Source organism: Argiope bruennichi, chromosome 2 (assembly GCF_947563725.1).
Source record: "Argiope bruennichi chromosome 2, qqArgBrue1.1, whole genome shotgun sequence".
In the NCBI taxonomy this organism is placed as follows: domain Eukaryota; kingdom Metazoa; phylum Arthropoda; class Arachnida; order Araneae; family Araneidae; genus Argiope; species Argiope bruennichi.
Window position 1 is genome coordinate 18,938,343 of NC_079152.1, and position 20,522 is coordinate 18,958,864.

General features: G+C 24.9%; 1 protein-coding gene across 3 annotated transcripts in view; it reads right to left on the reverse strand.

Moving 5' to 3' along the window:
- The window catches only part of LOC129989732 (elongation factor-like GTPase 1), a 171,395-nt gene extending 151,522 nt beyond the window's left edge, over positions 1–19,873 (reverse strand). The window contains exons 1-20 of one of the 3 annotated variants that reach the window (XM_056098099.1): positions 19,625–19,873; positions 19,063–19,162; positions 18,530–18,597; positions 14,230–14,314; positions 13,824–13,957; positions 12,006–12,143; positions 11,838–11,894; positions 11,638–11,676; positions 9,822–9,931; positions 9,196–9,319; positions 7,733–7,812; positions 6,385–6,521; positions 6,042–6,164; positions 5,784–5,883; positions 5,271–5,404; positions 4,704–4,840; positions 2,013–2,154; positions 1,187–1,318; positions 925–1,072; positions 405–534 (exon numbers count right to left, since the gene is read on the reverse strand). In XM_056098099.1, the coding sequence (XP_055954074.1) occupies positions 405–534; positions 925–1,072; positions 1,187–1,318; positions 2,013–2,154; positions 4,704–4,840; positions 5,271–5,404; positions 5,784–5,883; positions 6,042–6,164; positions 6,385–6,521; positions 7,733–7,812; positions 9,196–9,319; positions 9,822–9,931; positions 11,638–11,676; positions 11,838–11,894; positions 12,006–12,143; positions 13,824–13,957; positions 14,230–14,314; positions 18,530–18,597; positions 19,063–19,153 (2,109 nt within the window). In that variant the 5' untranslated portion in view covers positions 19,154–19,162; positions 19,625–19,873. Of the gene's footprint in view, positions 1–404; positions 535–924; positions 1,073–1,186; positions 1,319–2,012; positions 2,155–4,703; positions 4,841–5,270; positions 5,405–5,783; positions 5,884–6,041; positions 6,165–6,384; positions 6,522–7,732; positions 7,813–9,195; positions 9,320–9,821; positions 9,932–11,637; positions 11,680–11,837; positions 11,895–12,005; positions 12,144–13,823; positions 13,958–14,229; positions 14,315–18,529; positions 18,598–19,062; positions 19,163–19,624 lie in introns of all 3 variants that reach the window. The other 2 variants (XM_056098098.1, XM_056098097.1) reach the window with 2 other exon arrangements.
- Positions 19,874–20,522: the final 649 nt, after the last annotated feature.

The window sequence follows — 20,522 nt, forward strand, 5'->3', positions numbered from 1 at the left end:
GTAAGTTGGAATTAAATTTATTTACCTCATCAAATAGATATATCAAAAGAGAACAGATATATTATTAGCCATTTCATTTTAAAGAAAATCTGAGAAAGAGTTTTTGGAATCATTCATAATATTTTTGCAATTGTTAATCATTATCTGGAGTAAGTGCTTATATTTTTCTTTGCATCAGCATTAAGTTCAAGATATTAAATAGAGGGCTATTTGGAATATCATTAAACAAGTTTCTCAATAGGAACAAAAACAAAAAAACAAAAATCATTAAGTGAATAATATAAGAGAAAGTTGACAAATAAATAAAAAAGAGAAGTAGTTTCAGATTTTAGAAATTTCATTAACATAAAAGGATTCATGTTTAAATATATTTCTCCTCAATTAAAATATGAAGAGTTAGTTACCTTTGAAATTTTTTTCTGCTGATTCTTTTCTTCAATAACTTCATTTACCATATCAATCTTTGGAGGAGGAATTATTGTTTCACGAAATGGTACAATGGGAGCAGAAACATTTATATCAATTTTTGCAAACCTTAAATAAGAAAGAACATGCTTATAAAAAAAATAGGTCAGCAGATTAAAGAACGAGCTATAAATATTATTAAATCATTAACCACTATCCAACATTTAAATCTTCCTAAACTATGACACTTGGATGTAGAAAGAACAACTTTCTACATTCCAGTCATTAATGGTAAAAATTGGGATTATTTTCGATGTTCCATTCGGTTGAAGAAACAATAATTGATGTCTATAAATTTACAATGCAATTTAGAAACATAAATTTTTAGATTCATTTTGAAACTCAAATTAAACCATGGAAAAAATATTTTAGATATGTTTAGAACTAATATAACACAAAAACAAAAATATTAAAAAAATCTTATTAAATGTTTGATTAATTTTAAGTATGCTTATATACCTTTCTTTGAGATCTTCAACACAACGTTGCAAATGAACTTCTCCAGATGATACCAGAACATGTTCTCCAGTTTCTTGGACAAATACTTGAACACAAGGATCAGCTTGGTTCAAAAGACGCAAACCTTTCACAAGTGATGACATTTCCTCTGAAAAGTGCAATGATATGAACAAATTAAAGGGGGGGGGGAGCACAAGCTACATCATATTTTTGAAAAACAATATGAAACTTAAATAAATTAGCTGATTTGTAAAATACATACTAGGATGACATGGTTCCAGAGCAACTCTTAATATCGGGACTGTAGAGGAATATAAATCAATGAAACTAGGACACGCTATAGTGCTGGAGAGAGTTGCTGATTTTAGAACATGATCTTGTAAGCCACCAATTCCTATGTCGAAAAATAAAATTTATATTTCAAAAGCAAATTATTTAATGAACTTTTTTTATAATAAGTTTCAATTAATATTAAAAACAGGCAGGAAAGTCTCTCTCTAATACATATGTACAGACATAAACTATTTTATCAGAAAAAGGGAAAATGTTTTTACAAATATAGGTGCATAACATGCTTTTTAAAATTAATGTAAATATCATAACTAAGCATCAACTCTATGATATACAAACTTCTTTTCGTATCTGATTAAATTATACATGTATGCTTTAGTATTTCACTTTTTATTTATTATGCATTATCTTTTTATACCTTAAAGATATTAGATAATATTTTGTAAATACTATATTTAAATAAATTTACCATTAAGAACATACGTATAATACTAGTTAATCATCTTAGCAAAGGAAAAAAAATATAAAATGTCAGCTTATATCAAATATTGGATTGTGGCTCCAAATAAAAGAAAATACATGTAATAATGAATTATAAAATATTTTGTTCCTCTTTATTGCTTTTTATTAGCTATTGTTTAATACTGCACAAGACAAATAACAGAATTATCAATATTTTTAGCGATAAATAAACTAAATATATTAAATTTCATTAAAAATTCACAATGAATACTACAGAATCAACTTTTATTTCTGAAATCTCTAGTTAAAAGTTCACTAATAAAATAATAAATTACCAATGACATTTCCAGCAGGAACTTCGTTAAGCTCTATCAATTCTTTGCCCATAAGTAGATAAAGGCTTTTGATCGTAGCTAAAGTTATGTGCTGTTCTGGATGAAGATCATGAACTGTTATTTCTTCTGAAATAGGTGCATCCTGAGAAAAGAAATGGAAACTAATAAATATCCAATTATCTATCATAAATAAAATAAATTTTAAAAAATTATTAATAATTTAAAAAGGCAAAAAAAAAAAAAAAATTACATCACAAAAATTTTAAATGGACCTTTTTTTAAAAATATCTCTACAAATAATAAAGATGAATGTGTGTGTTGATGTATGTACATGTCAGACTGTTTGATCTACAGCTATTAAATTTGTCATATATATACCTCAGAGCAAATTTCTGAAATTTTAATTAATTAAAAATTAAGCTGAATTTCAGAATTTCCCCCAATAATTTCCGAATGTATTGTTGCACAAAAATGAATTTTACACAAAGTTTAAAAAAATTGTCTTCTTTTTCCCAACAATATCAATTTAATAATCCTGTGAATTTTTGCTGTATTTTGGAAGTTAAAAAATTTTTTTAAAAAAAAATTCTAATAATATGTTAGATTATTGCCTTAAAGTTCAAACCATTCATCAATAGCTACCAACTATTGATAAATGGTCAAAAAGTCATTAACTATCTAATTGTGTAATTTTCTTTGATTACTAAAAGTGAAAAAAGAAAGATTTTGCTTAATAACAGTGCAATTTAAGAATAAGATAAAAAAGTGAATTTACAAAATTGCAAAATTTATAAGAAAGATAAACCATACATTTATATTTTTATAAGTATAGCATGATGTTATGAGATTAGTCTCCATCAGAAAGTTTCATGTACACAATGAAAGGAGCATATGCAAGACAATTAAGGTAACACATTTTTAAAGTCTGGCAATTATCATGGATATGAAGTTATATCTAAGAAATTTAAGTGAAATTAAAGATAACTACTATTAAAAGCCAGTTAAAAATTACAGTCCCAATTACAATTTGAATATAAAATTAAAAACAAATCATCAGTGTTTTTGAATAGGATAAATGGTTACTAACAACTTTATCAACTAAAAATATTGTGTATATTACAATCTAAAGTAAAATGTCTTTAGTATTACACAATAGCTTTCAACATAAGTTATCTAATTTTTTTAATTATCTTTACAACTTTAAAAATATTTTTAATTTTGTTAAATTTTTAAATATTTGAAAATTTCAACAGGTGTTAGTTGTCTTATGAGAGAAATTAGTAATTTTTTTTTCTATTGGAACTTATGAATACTTACATATATACATATTACTGCACACATATGAATAGTTCAATCTTGTATGCTGTTAGGTATAAAGGCTTTAGTACCATAATTTTCAACATTTTTTAATGCAAAAGATATTGCTTTTGATCAACTGTACAACAGCAAATCATAAAATTCAAAATCAATCTTGAGAATGTGTCTCGTATTTTTAAAAGGAAGAATGATAAATCTAAATCAAAAATTTTATTACAACTGCAACGTTACATTTCTCAAGTTGCTAATGTATTTTATAATTGAATAGATTGATAAAAATTGCAAGCACTCTACCAATGCCAACATGTGTATGCGAAAAGTGTTTCAGTACATTGCATTTTAAAATGAAATGCACTTGACCATGATTCAGAGTAAGCAGTAAGCTTTAAAGCCTCCTGATCTTATAGTAGAAAAGCTGATATAATGTATTCAAAAATATGAATTCAGCTACACTAATGCCATTAGGTGACTATCACTATGAGCTAATTTATATGTAACGTTACATATACTTTTGGATATCCAGAAATGGATGCAACACTGTATTAAATATTCAAATAAATTTTTGTTACTCACAACAGTTATATTGAATAAGCTCTTACATTTTTATATGTAAATCTTTTGTGATGAAAGCAGTAAAAAAAGTGATAAAACATTGTTTAAAATAAATTAATGAAATATATAAATAAAGCCTGCTATCATAATTGAATTTAGAAATTTATAATTAGACTGTCAGATCCTATTTCTATGAATTAAATTTAAAATGGTTCTAATTAAAGAAAAAGAATTATATGATTTAAGGATAATTTTTATCAGTGCTGAAGACAATTATTCCTTTTGCAAGGTGAACAATCTGAATAATAAGTTGCAAAGAAAAATAATTTTGCAGCTTTTGACAATAATATCATTATATTCTTCCCCTTTACAGCAGATCATGCTCTTCCTCTGGAGAGATTGTGATCGTTGTTGGATGGAATCTACTACTACTCCTGAATTTGTAGAGAATATTTTTAAAAACGGTATTTTTTAAAGCCTTTTCTTAAATATATAAATAAATAATTCTACTTTATGTTTATTTATACTTACTTATGCTTTAAAGTCATTTTTCATCATAAAGAAAATTATTTTAAGAATAAAAAAACTGTAAAACTAATTTTAAAAAATCAAATTCTATCGATTACAATAAGCACCCCTCTTTGCTGTTTGTTAAGTTTTTAAAAATTCCCTTTTAAATTAAGTTGCAGCTTTAATGAAACCAATTTTAGATAAACTTGCTTCCAATACATACTAAATGATTTTTTTGGGCCAAAAGAAATAGGTTAACACAGAAATAGCAGTTAGGTTTTATTTTGCATCAGAAGTTTAAAAAATCATTACCATTTTTAAGGCCTTTGCAGGATCATGTTTTGGTCCTAACACATATAGCTGCTGACCTTTATAAATTGTACCACTGTAGACACGAGCAAAGGCAATAAAAGCAGTATCATCTTCAGAATTGTTTTCATCATGAATGTCTGTATCAGAAAATAATAAAAGAACAATAGTATACACACAAAAAAAGCAATAAAGTTACTTACATTTCACACATTTTTTTAAAAACAATAACACATCAATGATAAATCTTTCAATACTTTCATCAGAAGGAAAATAGAAAATTCATAAAATGAATAAATATAGTTTAAAATTATATCCAGAATTTTCCTGGAATTCACAAAAGAATCCAAGAGACATCACACATTCAATTTCTTAATGATATTTTAACTAAATATATAAAAAAAATCTTTTTATTTTCACAGGATCAGAAATTATTTTAAAAAATCAGAATATTCTTTATTCAAATAGTTGAATACTTTTCTTAATATAATTAATAGCTTATAAATGTATTATCAGATCTTAAACTCTCAGTATAAATTCATCGGGATAAGAAAGTTTGAAAAGTTATACCCTCTTTTGCGGAATCTGATATTTCAGCAGCAGCTGTTTGAGACTCGGGTGCTGGCTGTTCAATTTTATTTTTTTCTGCATGCCTTTGTCTAGCCCTTTCTCTTCGTTCAGCAATTTCTTCAGCAGTTAAAGGTCTAAAAAGATTTTAATATATGAACAAAAACTAATTATAATAATTATTTTTTAAATATACTGTCTCAGACATGTGATCTTTACAAATAAACATTCCCACATAGAAGTTTTTATAAACAGCTTATTTTAATATGCAATACTTTTGAATGAAATGCTTTAAAATCAATTTTTAGAAATTATATCAAATCCCACTTTTATGATGAGAAGTTCCTGGCTGGTAATAAGATTTGTAAATTGAAAAATTCATCACATTTTAATTTATTTGAAGAAAATTTTGAACTAAAATTACAATTGTTGCAAATAGTTAAAAATGGAAAAGAAGCAGGAGAAAATTAAATAAATATAAAACTTTTGTAGTTAAAAGATGCTTTTAAAAAATACCTTTGTCTATTTTCAGGTAACATTCTCTTTTCAGTCGGAAACATTTTGGAAATGCAGACAATTACAGGGGCATCTTTATCAGGCGTACATTTCAAAAAGTCTGGGGAAAAAAAAATTATTATTATTCTTTTTCTTCCTCAGAATATCATCTTATTTTTATATTTTTTTTACAATGAAATTTCAGATAAAAGCTAAAATATTATCACATTAATCATAGAGATAATAAGCACAGGGTAAAAAAAATTCTTTTTAAATTACCTGATTTTAATTTACGAGTTTCCTGGGGCAATGCATCAAATTTTAGAGAGCTAGAACACATTAAACTTTCTACCTTCTCTTCACTCAACTCAAGAGGACTTGGAACAAAATTACATACCATTTCTAAAGAAAGAAATAATCAAAATTAAACTGTGCTGTTTATAAAATAAATTTTAACAATCAAACAAAAAGCAAACTTCAAATGATAAACAAGGAAAAGGAAAAAATAATACAAATACAAGCAAAATCAATAAAATAAATGAAGTTCTAGCTTAAAAGAATGCGAAAATGTTCTCACGACTATATGAAATAAGTAATATGAAAACATGAATTCTCTATATACCTAAAACTGAATCAGACAATGGTAGCCATTGAGCAAAAATTGCTTGAAGTTTGACTTTAGGGTCTTTATGATTAGCATCTCTAGGTGGAATTTTTAAATTCAGAGATTTAATTATTTTCTCCACCATGACATTGTCTCTAAAAAATAAAAGAAAGAAAGAAAAATAATAATAATTTTAATACACCATGAAAATAAATTTTAATTTAGTGCAAAACAAATTGAAAAATTCTGTATTTCTTAACAAATAAGTATAAAGAACTCAACGATGAAAATGATACATTCAAAACTAATTTTTGCAAGGAGAGCATAATAATAATAATAAAAATTAAAAAAACTACGTTCTTGAATCAAAAGTTAATTTTTTTTTGTAATCTCAATTTTGGTATCTCATTATAGAAAAGGTATAAATAACAAATAAGCATAATAAATTCGTATAAAAATTAGTTTTAAATAAATTAAATTGATTTATTATTTCATTGTAAAATTTTGATTTGTATAAAAAAATTCCTATTTGCAAAATAAAAATGATAGCATTAGTGGGAGATATATACAACAGAAAACAAATGAATTAAAGAATAACAGAAACAATAACAAAGCATTGGTAAAAAGGTGAAGTAAATAAATTAAATGAAGTAAGTTAAATATTTTATATTTTTTAAAAATATTTATTGAGTGCCTTCTTTACTTTAAGTCAGCAATGCAGAATGTAAATTATTTTGTTTATTAATTATTCAAACACAATAATTATCTTATGTAAGCTCAAATATAAGTTTAAAATAACTCATGAAGTGAGAATTCAGTTATATAACTAAACAATAAAAAGAAGGATAAAAAGAATATGAAAACAGTAGTAACAAAAAACAAAATTCCAAAGTATAGAGTTTGAACACTAATTCATGTATCAGCATGTTATTAAGATTAACATTAATAAAGAGCAACACTAGTCATTCAAATGCTTCAAAGGAGAAAAAAATGAACTATATATCTTTATACAAAAATAAATAATTTAAAATAAAATAAAAAACTGATTGCTGAAAAACTGCTATAAGCAAGCAATAGCAATAAAGTTGCTTTTTAAAATTTATATATATATATATATATATATATATATATATATATATATATATATATATATATATATATATATATATATATATATATATATATATATATATATATATATATATATATATATTGAAAGAAATTCAGTTATAGTTTCATGGTTATTGCTACTTAAACATTTAAGAGCAAAAAAAAAAAAAAAAAACTTTTTAAATCTAAATTTATATGTAAATATTTATTCTATTGAATATTATGTTTAAAATGAGACATTATAGAGAAATATTACCTTTGTATTAAGACTGAGTCATAAACTGACCAAATATTTTCTAAGATAAACTGCACAAATAATGGTCTTTTAGCTTTTGCCTGCAAAATTAATAATACAATTATTGAACATTAATTAAAAAAAAAAAAAAAACCCAATAAGAAACTAGATTAAAATGAATGAAATGCAGATAAATTTTTGTAAGGTTTATTTTAGGTCATTAACCTTATTGTGATGATTCAAGCAGTCTAAATCAATTATACAATTTTCATATTAACACAAGGGAACCAATTTCAAATACCTATTGGATTTTGAGAGTAGATAAGAATTTAAAGACTAGTGTAAAGATGAACACCATCATGGAGAAGAAATAATTATTTTATTGTGGGTGGTTCCTATTAATTTTTTCTTCTTGTTTATTATTATGAATCTAGTAGCAGGAAGAGATTCAAATAGGAAAGAACAAAATTGAAAAATTACAAAACAATTAATCAATTCCAGTAATAAATTTTATGTTTCAACTAACCAAAAGCAAAAGATAGCTAGAGAAGCTGTGTCAATTTAAAGCCTTTCATTTCCTATGATTAGTCTGTTAATGAGAAATAAATATCAATAATTTATTGCCCACAAAAAGTTACTCACGTGTTTATTATCACAAATAGCAAAAGGAAATATCAGTAATGATCATCTTATGGAAAACTAATAAATTAAGAATTTATTTTAATACGAGAAATTTTACTTATGAAAAATAATGTCAATGGTGTTTTGGGCTGATTTATATATATAGAAAGAAAAAAAAAAACACACCCATGATTAAAAAGAAATCATATTATCACTGATTTTAATTTATTTAAAAAAATATTCAATATTGTTGAATAACGAGAGAAACTTCATTTGTCTTATCAATAATTTATCACGTGAGAATGCATATGCAAAACACCACTGAAGCTAGGATTCTGTTTTAAATTTGCTTTATGAAGTAATTTTTTTTTTTTTTTTTTTACTGATTAGAATGAAAGACAATCAAAAGACTTGTTTTTCACAAAAATAAATCTGTTGATGAAGCTCACTGTGATAATTATTTTAATGGTACACAGATGCATTGAGATGAGTACATCATAAATACAGATTAAAGAAATGCAGAAAATCTATTAAAACAAGTTTTCTTAATCCACTCATAAAGATAAACATGATATTTGAGTATGATATTTATTTTATAGATCGATTCAGAAATAAATTTTATAATAATTACAGAAAACTTTACATTTATAGCTCTACAGTTTTTAGTTTATCCTAGATAAAAAAAAAGACAAATAATTAAAAAAATATTTCAAAAATTAAGAATTATAATGGCTTTTTTATATGAATAGAAGTATATAATATACAAATGTCTATTATAGTGAAAGTGTTAAACAATCATTCTGACAATTCCAGCAATATTTAAAAAAAAAATGCTAATTTGAAATATAAAAATGAAGCATCACCTGGGCTCCTCTTAATATTTGTTTTGTCTTTGAATTAAAATAAAAGTCCCCCCAAAGGGTTCTTTTAAGTACTTCTTCTTTAGCACCAAGCTTAGATGCAAACAGCTTAGCAAAATGAGAAACTCTGTAATAAAAAATATTATTAGATGTATAAATATAAAATAACATTCAAAAATAATTTTATTGCCGACTTTTTTAAAAGTTGCATTAAAATATGTAAACATATATACATAGTTATTGAAGTTTAGCATTTTAGGATTAATTGGACTGTTTCAGAGTGTAAGTAACAGCTTTATTTTTTAGAAATCAATATGTTACTAAATATATGGCACAATTTGGGAATAAAAATGTTACAACATTAACATTTTAAGAATTCTCTTGGATGTGATCTAATGAAGAGATTGAATAGTATATTGGTTAAAATTTTGAGCATGCCTTTTTTTTTTTTTTTTTAAATGGACTTACACCACACTACAGATTCTCATTCATTATGCACCTGCCCAAACTGTTCAAAAGATAAATTTCATTAAAAATTAGATTCAGTTATATTTAGTCAACCCAATTAAACAGAGATGTGAATTGCGCAGGGTAAAGAAAAATAATTTTGCAAATAAATTATGACTTACCCAAAACCCCAACCATCCAATGCACTGGCAAATACTACATTTCCTTGTTCAGGAGAAAAATAAACTGTAGAATCATCAGCATCATCTAGTCCATTACTCCAATCAAATTCCTACAGAATAATCATTATATTTTAATATAAAACAAGTTATAAATTAAGTAAAACTGAAAAATAACTATATAAAAGTTCTAATACATTATGCACCTGTCCTGAATATATACAATTTGTTCAAAAGACAAATTTCATTAAAAATTAAATTCAGTTATATTTGAAACCCATTCAAGGTCATAAATTTCAGTAAAAATTTTCACTTATATTCAAAATTAAGTCTCGATCATAAATAACATTCACACACAAAAATATTTGATGAAAATGAAAGAAAACTGATTAGTACTTAAATTCTTACACAAGTAAAGCATCTATGCAAACAAATTAACAAATGGGATTTTGAAGAAATGGTCAAAAAAGATTTTTCAGTTTTAAAAACTTTTTACTGAGATGCATGAATAATATACTTGCAAGCATTACTATCTATGGAAATAAAATGGGACAGAAAAAGACACATAGTCAACAACAATATCCATTTAGAAGAAGTATCGTGGTAGATTTATGAGCTTCTAAAGTGAAAAAGATTCTTAAATGATGTGTTTTAATCTAGAGTATTAGATGAATTTATCTTCCACAAAAGAATTTAGAAAATGAATGGACAAAAAAGAAGAACTCAACTTATGCTTTAGTTTTCATAAAATGATCTTATTAATTATTCAATGAAAATGCTTTCTTCACAAGCTTGGAATAAAAATAAAGCTGAATTTCACACAAAATAATGAATTGTGCCAAACAAAAACAAAGAGAAGTAAAATAAGTATGATTAATGGAATAATAAAATGAATAAGAATCTTTGCTAGGCTCATCAGCAATTTTTTAAATTATAAGTCCTTATTTGAGAATATATGTGCTTAACACTCTTAAAGCTAAGATTCTACTTTAAAATAGGTTTAATGGAGTAAAATGAAAATCAATAGAGAAATTGTTCTTATAAAAATGAATTTTATGGTAACTTACTGTGATAATTAAATTAATGATCTACAGATATATCATGGTGATTATTTCATAAATAAACAATTATAGAGATGCAGAAAATGTATTAAAACAAGTTTTCTTTCCACTAAAACTCAACAAGATATTTGATTATGATATTTATCTTTTTGATTGATTTAAGAATAACTTTTATAATAACTACAGAAAACTGTGTAACACTCAAGTTGGATAATTTATGCTAGATAAAAAATAGCAAATGTTTAAAAGATTTTCAAAAATTATGAATTAAAATAGCTTTATTTTATTAATAGGTGAATAAATAAGTTATCATTCACTGATGCTTGATTTTCATATTTTTTCCCAGTAATGGTATCAATTTAATTTTTTCCCAATCAGAAGAGATGCAGTGGTTTAAAAAAGGTAAAGATTCCTGCTGAAGATGACACTTAATCATACTTTATGCTAAAATGTGCATTCCAAAAACAAAATTTCATAATTTAATTGTTTTTTTAAGTGAAAAATTTAATAATCCAAAAAAGGGTTTTGGGTTTCACAAGATATCAGAAAGCAATGGTGAATGCTATAACTTATTTTAATAGTAGAAATAATACATAAACGGAAATGAAATATCTAAGTACCTTATATTTACTTCATAAACATAACATATAACATAATTTAAAAAAAAGATTTTATTCAGATGATAATGAAATTTTAATCGTCTCCTAAAAAAAGCATTTTTAGTAAAGATATTTTTAAACATAAATAATGTACTTTACCTGTTTATCACAATTGCTTGATTCATCATTTGTATTTGCCTGCTAATAAAAAAATATATTTTTATAAACAACTTTTTACTACAAAATCATTATTTTGAAAAATTAAATACAATCAAAATTGAATAAAGGTTTTATCTATTTTAAAGTACAAGAAATTATGAAGTAAATAAAAATATTATATAAACAAATGAAAAATTTACATTTTCTGATTTCTTCAAAACAGCTGTAGCAAAAAGTTCTCCCATAATAGCGTTTACCTTAAAATTGAAAAAATACTTTAGTCAAGCATTTATTTTAATTTGATTATTTAGAGTATAAGATAAAAAGCATGGCTTTTGAAGTATCAATTCATAAATTAAAAAGCTTACTTGTTCTAAAATTTGAACTAGACGAGCATAAGCATCTAAGGGAGTTAGCTTCCATTCTAAAATTAATCTATCAATCTTATTTAAAACAAGTAAAGGTCGAATATGTCCGATCCAAGCTTGTTGCAGAGCAGTTTTTGTCTAAAAAAAAATAATAATAAATAAATAATAATAAATTAAATAAAAGTAAAATGGTGTTATTCATTGAATGAATATGGAATACTTGAATTCTTTGTAGAATTCATCTTAATACTTGAAATTTACTAAGCTCCTCTACTTAATATTCCTTAATATATATATGTAATGATATTTTAATTCTAATTTCAATTTAATTAATTTCCAAGGTTTTATCTTAATTTAGTCCACAGCAACTTTATTATAAAATATTCTCTTATTTCTTGATGCCATTCCACCGTGACTACTTAATTAATTCAGGAGAAGCTATGTAAAATTGCTGAATCAGCTAAAAGCCTCACTTTCCAACACTCCGCGTGAAGGGACTAAATACTGCTGGCGAGACAAATTCTTTTTTAAAAACTCCCTGTGTTTCCCTTACCTTGTCGACGCGTGTAGCGAAAATCCCTATCGAAATCTCATTATATATTAGCACTATGAAGAAATATTTCCCTATCAATTTCTCAGGTTATATAAGACCAAGGATAAAATGTCCAAGAGCTTTTTCCTCATTCCTCTCTGTGTAGTGCGTGGGCTCATCGCTTGTACATATGCCTGCTTCTCCAACATGAAATAAAACAATGTCACCCAATCGAAAGTCTTTTCACTGTCTTCAAACCTGCCTTCTGCCTTATATATATATATATATATATGAGAGAATCCAACATACAACTGGCCGTATGAAAAGCATAGATTTTCTAGGTTCCATATTAAATATAATAAACATACCATGCCTATAACCGTCGCACATCTGCAAGCAATAAGTTGGCAAAGTTTCCTCGCAATCGGATGAACGATATGGCAGTGCATAAAATACGATCGAACAAAAATTCATTTATATGTATATATACACACAACAATAAGTAACTCCAGATATTTCTCCAAAGTAACTCCAGATTATTATATGTAGAGCTACAATTTTAGTAAAATATCACCCATTAAATTTTATTTACTGAAGTTTCCTTTTTGAATTATCACATTTACATGCATGTGAATATACAGGCATGTATATGATAAACTCACTGTTTAGTTTCAAAATCAGATTCAAATTCCCACTTTAAATGCTGAAACAATGCACAAAATTTCATCCATTTAATTTTTAAAATTCTGCATTTATTGTGAAACTTCAATGTTTTATCACAACCTATGCACAGATTTTGCTCATCATTTGATAGAGATCACATATGCTTTTCAGATTCAGGGAGTTCTGCAATATGATGATTTATCAAAATCTCCAGGCTAAATTTTTTGACAATTAACAGTAGTTTCTCTTTAATGCGAGAAAATAAAAACATGTTTAAATGTTTATAGATTAACTTAACAATTTTCTATATTTTGAAGCAACAGTAAAAACATGCATAGACAAATCTGCATTAGCAGAAAAAAGTTATAATAAATATATAACTGATAATTTAAACAATTTTTAGTATATGAAATAGAAATTTTTCTATTTTTAAAATGCAGCGAGTATATAATTTATCACCATTAGGGAAAGATAATTTTGTTTCTTTCTTGTAAATTGACACATATTTTGGACAATATAAATATATATATAAAGTATTAATGCAAAGAAAAAAGAATTAAATACAGTTAAAAATTTTTGAGTTGTAGATAAAATGAAAATAGAAATAGAAAAAAAGAAATTACTTGAGGACAAATTCCTTCAACAACATCAACTAAAATAATTGCTCCATCACATAGCCTTACTGCAGTGCAAACCTCACCCACAAAATCAACATGACCAGGTGAATCAATGACATTAATAAGATAACACTCCTCATCTAAATAAAAAAGAGAATCTTTAAATATTAAAATAAAATAGAGACTTTGGAATTTTTTAATTGAATTTAAGCATATAAATAATTAATTAGTCTATATTAAATTACAATACTGCAGTGACAGAATTTGAAAGTCTGTTTTCATGCAAAAAATATAATTTAAATAAACAAAAACAAATCATTAAACATTTTAAAAAATTATTAAATTCCCAATTTAAGAAGTCTGAAAACAAATAATTAATGCAGATATTTAAATAATTTCATTCGGTACAAACCTTTTTGATAATGAATAGAGACTGAGCTAGATTTCATTGTGATCCCTCTTTCTTGTTCATCTTTTCGACTATCCATATAACGAAGCTGCAAAATTATTAGTTTTTCTTATCATTAGAAAAACAAGTTTTGACAATAAAAACAATTAACAAAGAACTAAAAATAGAAAACTTTCCATAGGATTAATACTGAAAATGAGAAATATAGCAAAACACTTAAGATAATAAGAACTAAAGTTTACCACCCAATTTATAAGATATAATGGTTATTGAGAATACTGATATAAGAATGAATATTTGTTTAAAATATTCACTTTTTCTTGAAATATTTAAAAAGAATTTAAATCTATATATTATAAAACTGCAAATGAATAATGGTTAATACAGCCATGATAGGTAGTATGATTTGTCCAATTTATGGAGTATAAGTTTTTACATTATTTTATATAAAACAAAAATAAAATATTAAAGATATTTCCTATGTAGAAAAGAAGAAAATAAAAATGGGAAAAATATATATATAAAAAAATGACAAAATAAAAAAAGTAAAGAAAAATTTAGAACAAGCACATTTATAATAGCTTTAATAAAGGATCGAAATATTAAGTAATCAAGTTCTAAATTAATACATCAATGATACCAAGAAATATTTATTCTACTTTAATTTATGAATTTTATATGATTCAATAATAAAATAGAAGTAAAATTCAGTATTTCTTAAATTTATATTTTACAGGTTGTTACAGTATAAGGAAAAATTTAGCTGATTTGGAAAAGGGATTATTTTCTTTTATTAAAGAAGTGATATTTTTCATATGAATTCATGAAAAGTTCTAGAAAAATATCTCAATACGATATCTCCAAAAGATCTAAGTCATTGTTATCAATGTTTGAAATTGTACAATTGATAGACAATGGCAACTTGTGCAGTGAAAACATGAGTGCTACAACTAATAGTACTTCATGATACAGAGATGCATTTCTATATTAATTAAATTTTGTCTTCCTAAATTAAATTTCAGTTATCAATAAATAAAAATTAATAATCAAATTTTTGATTAATTTTTTATGAGTTTTAATGAACAATTATTAACTTACAATTAGTTTTAATCAAAAAATTTGATTTCAAAATAAAGTTCCTAAATTATTTTTTAGCTTTCATTACAAATATTTTGTTTATAAAAATTCACAGATTTGTGGTAAAACAAGAAAAGAGTCATGAAATATAATATTAAGATAAATATGCATACACAGAAATCATTATCATGTTTATATAGAAAAATTTTACAAAATAATATTTTTCAATTAACTTTTTATTTATCATTAATTATTCTTTATGTTCTTATTTTAAATTCTAAACTTGTTTCAAATAAAATTGTCCCCAATGTAAAAACAATTAAAATTGCTTTTCCGACATCTTAGAAATTGCACATTTCAATAGCCCCCCTTTTAAAAAAAAAGTAATAAGAAGAAATCATGCATTGTTACTGCAATTGTGTAACTGAAAGAAAACAAAATTGCTAGCAATTGAAAGCTACAAAAAGTAAACTAGAATAGATTATAGATAAATTTCAATATTATATACAAAACTATATAAATAATAAATATAAATTTATATCTTTGCGTTACTGCATAAACCACTCCTAAATGTAGAATACAATATAATGATAATCTGATGTAAAATTTATTATTAATATTGCCATTGTGAAAAGTCATATTTGTTATTAGACTTAGGTTTTCCAGATCATATCATTAGGTTTTCAAGAATATGTTAGACTAGCCGCCTTTGGCGACCAGCCGGTTCGCCAATCTTAATGTTCGTTAAAATTTTAATAATTAAATATTTTATGCAATTTCTACTTTAATAGCTTCTTCATCAAAATATTTTAAAACTTCAAATTTTGATTGTCATATAATTCATTCATAATATTATAAAGGCCTTCAGTCATAACGTAATATGTATCTCTCTCATTTTCTCTTAGCACACGTAGAATTTATGCTTTAAATTAAAGTGGAAAGAATTAATCTTCAATTAATATAATAATATTTTTTACTGAAACAAAGCATTTTTTTTATAATCTGATTACTGAAAATAGTCACTCAGCGTTTAAACTTTATGGGCACTAAAGAATATCTTTTTTAATTTATGTAATATCTCAAGAAGTTTGTCAACAAAATTTTCTTAGATTCATTATAAGCAGATCGATTCATTAACAATGTTTAAATTTAAATGCATCAAACACTAAGAAAATAAAACGAATCGTTTAAAATAAATGGTTGAAAACAGGTTTTAAAAAAAACTACTTAAAAAACGATGTACTTAAAACTATAAGCATATACAAAAAATATATAACTAACATAAATACAATTTACTTACAAAAGCATGCAACTAACCCAAAAATAATTTAAATCATCCATTGATAACGGTTGTCATGGCAACAATCAGAACAGAATGCGCATGCGTGAATTTTCTTCGCCAGTTACGTAACGCAAATACGTGATTTTTTCTACGCCAGTTGGGGTAACGCTATGCGGATTAGAAATTTTTAATTTCCTTTATTCTGTGTTATTTTAATTCAAAAGTACTTCAGAATGAATCTGAAAGATCGATTCATTAACAATGTTTAATTTTAAATGCATCAAACATTAAGAAAATAAACAGAATCGATTGAAATAATCCGCCGAAAAATTTTAACCCTAGCCTCATTACTGTTGGGAGAAAAAAAAACTGAAGCCTTTCTCATTTGGCGGTGGGGAAAATGGAAGATTTTTTTGGCGGAAAAGTTGGCGGTGGGGAAAATGGAAGATTTTTTCGGCGGGTAAGTTAGTTTTTAATTAATAATTAAAATTCTAATTGAAATTCGAAAAAAGGAACCCCAGGTGCACATTCCCAACCTCCAAGGTATACATGTACCAAATTTGGTAGCTGTAGGTCAAACGGTCTGGCCTGTAGAGCGCCAACACACACACACACACACATTGAGCTTTATTGTAAGTATAGATAAACCATTGATACAATAAAATATACACAGTACATCCACATCTAAAAAATGTATGAAAAGTATATGCATATTTAATCTTTCCCTCTTTCAAATGATTTAGTCTTTAATTAACTTGTTATTGTACTCAGTTACAATAAATGCAAAAAAAAAAAAAAAAAGAAAGATGCAAGCTAAAATGCATTTCTTGTATTTTTTTGTGTGCAATTTTTTTAATTGAATCAGAGAGTGATACTGTTAGGTTAAGTAATTTTTGAAAAGGCTTCATAAGATTTATGATTTAAATAGCTTGTAAAATAATAAATAAAAAAAAATGCAAGAGGACTGCACTTTCATGATGATGGAAACCCAATTTTACAAAATAATTTTGTTCATTTTAAAAGGTAAAATAAAGACAAAATAAAAAGAAACATTAACAATCTCATTTCAAAGACAAAGATACAATCAAAAGAAATAAAGTATGAACAATTTCTGGATACTTTTTGAAACTGATCATTTTTATATAATGTTGCTAATAATTTTTTCATTTTTCTAGTTTTTATTTATTTAACTAATTTATTTTAAGTTGTTAAATTTTGGTCCCAATGTATTTAATCATAAAGCAAGAATGCAAATGTGCCTTTTTTAATGTGACAATATTCATGGAAATAACAATGGGAAACTTTTTTTTTTCTGTAAAAATCAGACTATGTTTATAATTAAAACTCAGTTTTAAAATATCATAGACAATATGTAAGGCATAATTGTCACTTTCAAAACTCGCACAGACAAAAGCTTTCATTAACCTGAAAGAGCAAGACTGGATAAAAATGAAAAAAACTTATTTTGATAATGTGAAGTTTTATTATTAGATTAATGTGTTGCCATAATATATATATATATATATATATATATATATATAGTACTTTAATTTTTCTTCATCTTAAACTGAAACAAACAAATAATATGCTTTAATATAAAGTGGGTATGTTATGTCATAATCTGTAGAAAAAAAAAAAAAATGTTGAGAACAGAAATAGTATATAGAATATCATTAATGACATTCATAATTATAAAACTTAGTTAAAAGATTGCTATAAATAATTTTCATCAATCTGAAAGCCCAAATTAATACAACTGCACCAGGAAATCTCTCTAAATTTCTATTTAAAGAAGGCAAGCACTCTTTGATAACTTTCTTAAAATACAAATTGCTTTTATAGCTACCATATGCTCTTTTTTAAATATAGTATTCAACCTATTTATTTAATTAAGATAATTACAATTGATAAAGCAAATTTTCTTTAATTAATATTTGTTTATACCTTTCCAGCCATTTTTTGAGAAATTATTCCATTGCTTGCTATAAGTGAATCAGCAAGAGTAGTTTTACCTGCAAAAAAATGAATTATCTTAAAAAGAAATCAATCAATCACAGAATTGGTGATCATCACAAAGCAAAATACAAAGGCAAGCCAAGTATAATTAATGATTCAAGTATCTAATCAAAATATTAATTATTATGACAAATGTGGATGGTAAGTAAGTGGGTATCAGAGATATTTTGAGTATTGAATTAACAAACAAATGCGAAACAACGAGATGTTTTTGGAAAATATTTTAAAGTTACTCGCAATATTACATATGTAAGTTAGACTTGAAACAATAATTTGGAAAATTTAATATCACAATTAAGATAACATAAGACCAAACAGACACTAATTTAGCAATGCCATAGCACAGAATTTTTGAATCTCAGCCAAAAAATATACACATACAATTTTATTTGATGCTTATAGTTATGAAATATATATAAAATAATTGCCAATCAAATTAGTTATATAAATTTCATTCTTACCATGATCAACATGTGCCATAATACATATATGTCGAATATGCCTTGGGTCCTTTTGGAGAGATACAAGCTCTTTTGGTGTAACAGCTTTCATTTTGTAAAACTACAAAAGTAAATACAGCATAATATAAAAAAAGAAATAACTTATTTAATTATCTCAATAATCTAAACATTGCTTCATATAGACCAAGTTTTTAATAATGATCACTATCAATAATCAAGGCAATAAATAGATAATAATTTTCATTTACTCTGCACAAAAGAGCGAAGAGTAATAATCAATTTCATTTTTCTAGGAAACACAATAAAGAATTGCGAATTTTTGTTTGCTAATTAAAGAAATGACTGATCAAAAATAAATGCACGAAATTTATTTATAATCTTTCTAAAACTTAAATATGGATAAACAGGGTAGAATTTTTCAGTAAGAGAAATGCATTTTACAGTAAATTAAAAAAATAAAATAAATCAAATATTTAAATGCAGTTAAAATTTCAAAAGAATTAAAAAGAACAATAATATAAAAATAAGCAGTTTAAAAATTTTATTTGAATTTTATACATACCTAAGTAAATACTATAAAACTATGTATATAAAAAATTTATTTAGAATATTTTATTTCCAAAATATTTGTCTCTTTTTTAACAAATAAATATTTACACTCTCTTTTCAAGATAGTGAAAATGCCAACAATCTACTAATTTAATTTAATAGAAATAAATTTTTTCCTATAGGCAAATAAATGAAAAAGAAATACTATAAACTCATGAACTGAGCTCAGCGCACATTTTATTTTAATAAATAAAGAACATGTGTTTACGTTCCGAGGTGTCAATTGTTGCCAGTTACAGCGACCAAAAAGTGTTTTATGTATTTCCCCTTTTATTTTGCTGGCGGGGAAACACAGTGGCTAAGTGGCAGCTCTAGAAATTTAAACTGAACTAAGTAATGAACTACTTCATTACCTGTTTAAGAACTTATATAAATTCGGAAAGAATCCCATTTTCACAGATGAAGAAATAAAGTTTGAGTTTTCATTTACTTTAGTTTGCTTAATTTTCTTTTTAAGGGGTTGTAAGAAGTCTATTTTAGGATACATTTTTCTATACCCATTGATCTAGGAATATTTCTCAAATTATTATTCTGTACCCAAGAATTAACATTTCCAAATTTCGATGATGAATACTAAAACTATATAATTTCCGAATTTTCTCATAACATTTATTTTTGTTATTTTTGTAGTATCTGTTTCAAATAACTGTTATTTCAATAAGGTCTTAAAATTAAAATAAAAGTCTTTTATATGTGCCTAAAATTTTGGAAGGGGAAAGAATAAATTAAAAAATTTCACCTCTTTTCGCTATATTTTTTTATATTTCGCATTTCTTGTCAATCATATGACCAATAGATGGCGCTAGAATCTACTCTAACTTTTGTCAAATTTTTACGAGGGATAACATAAA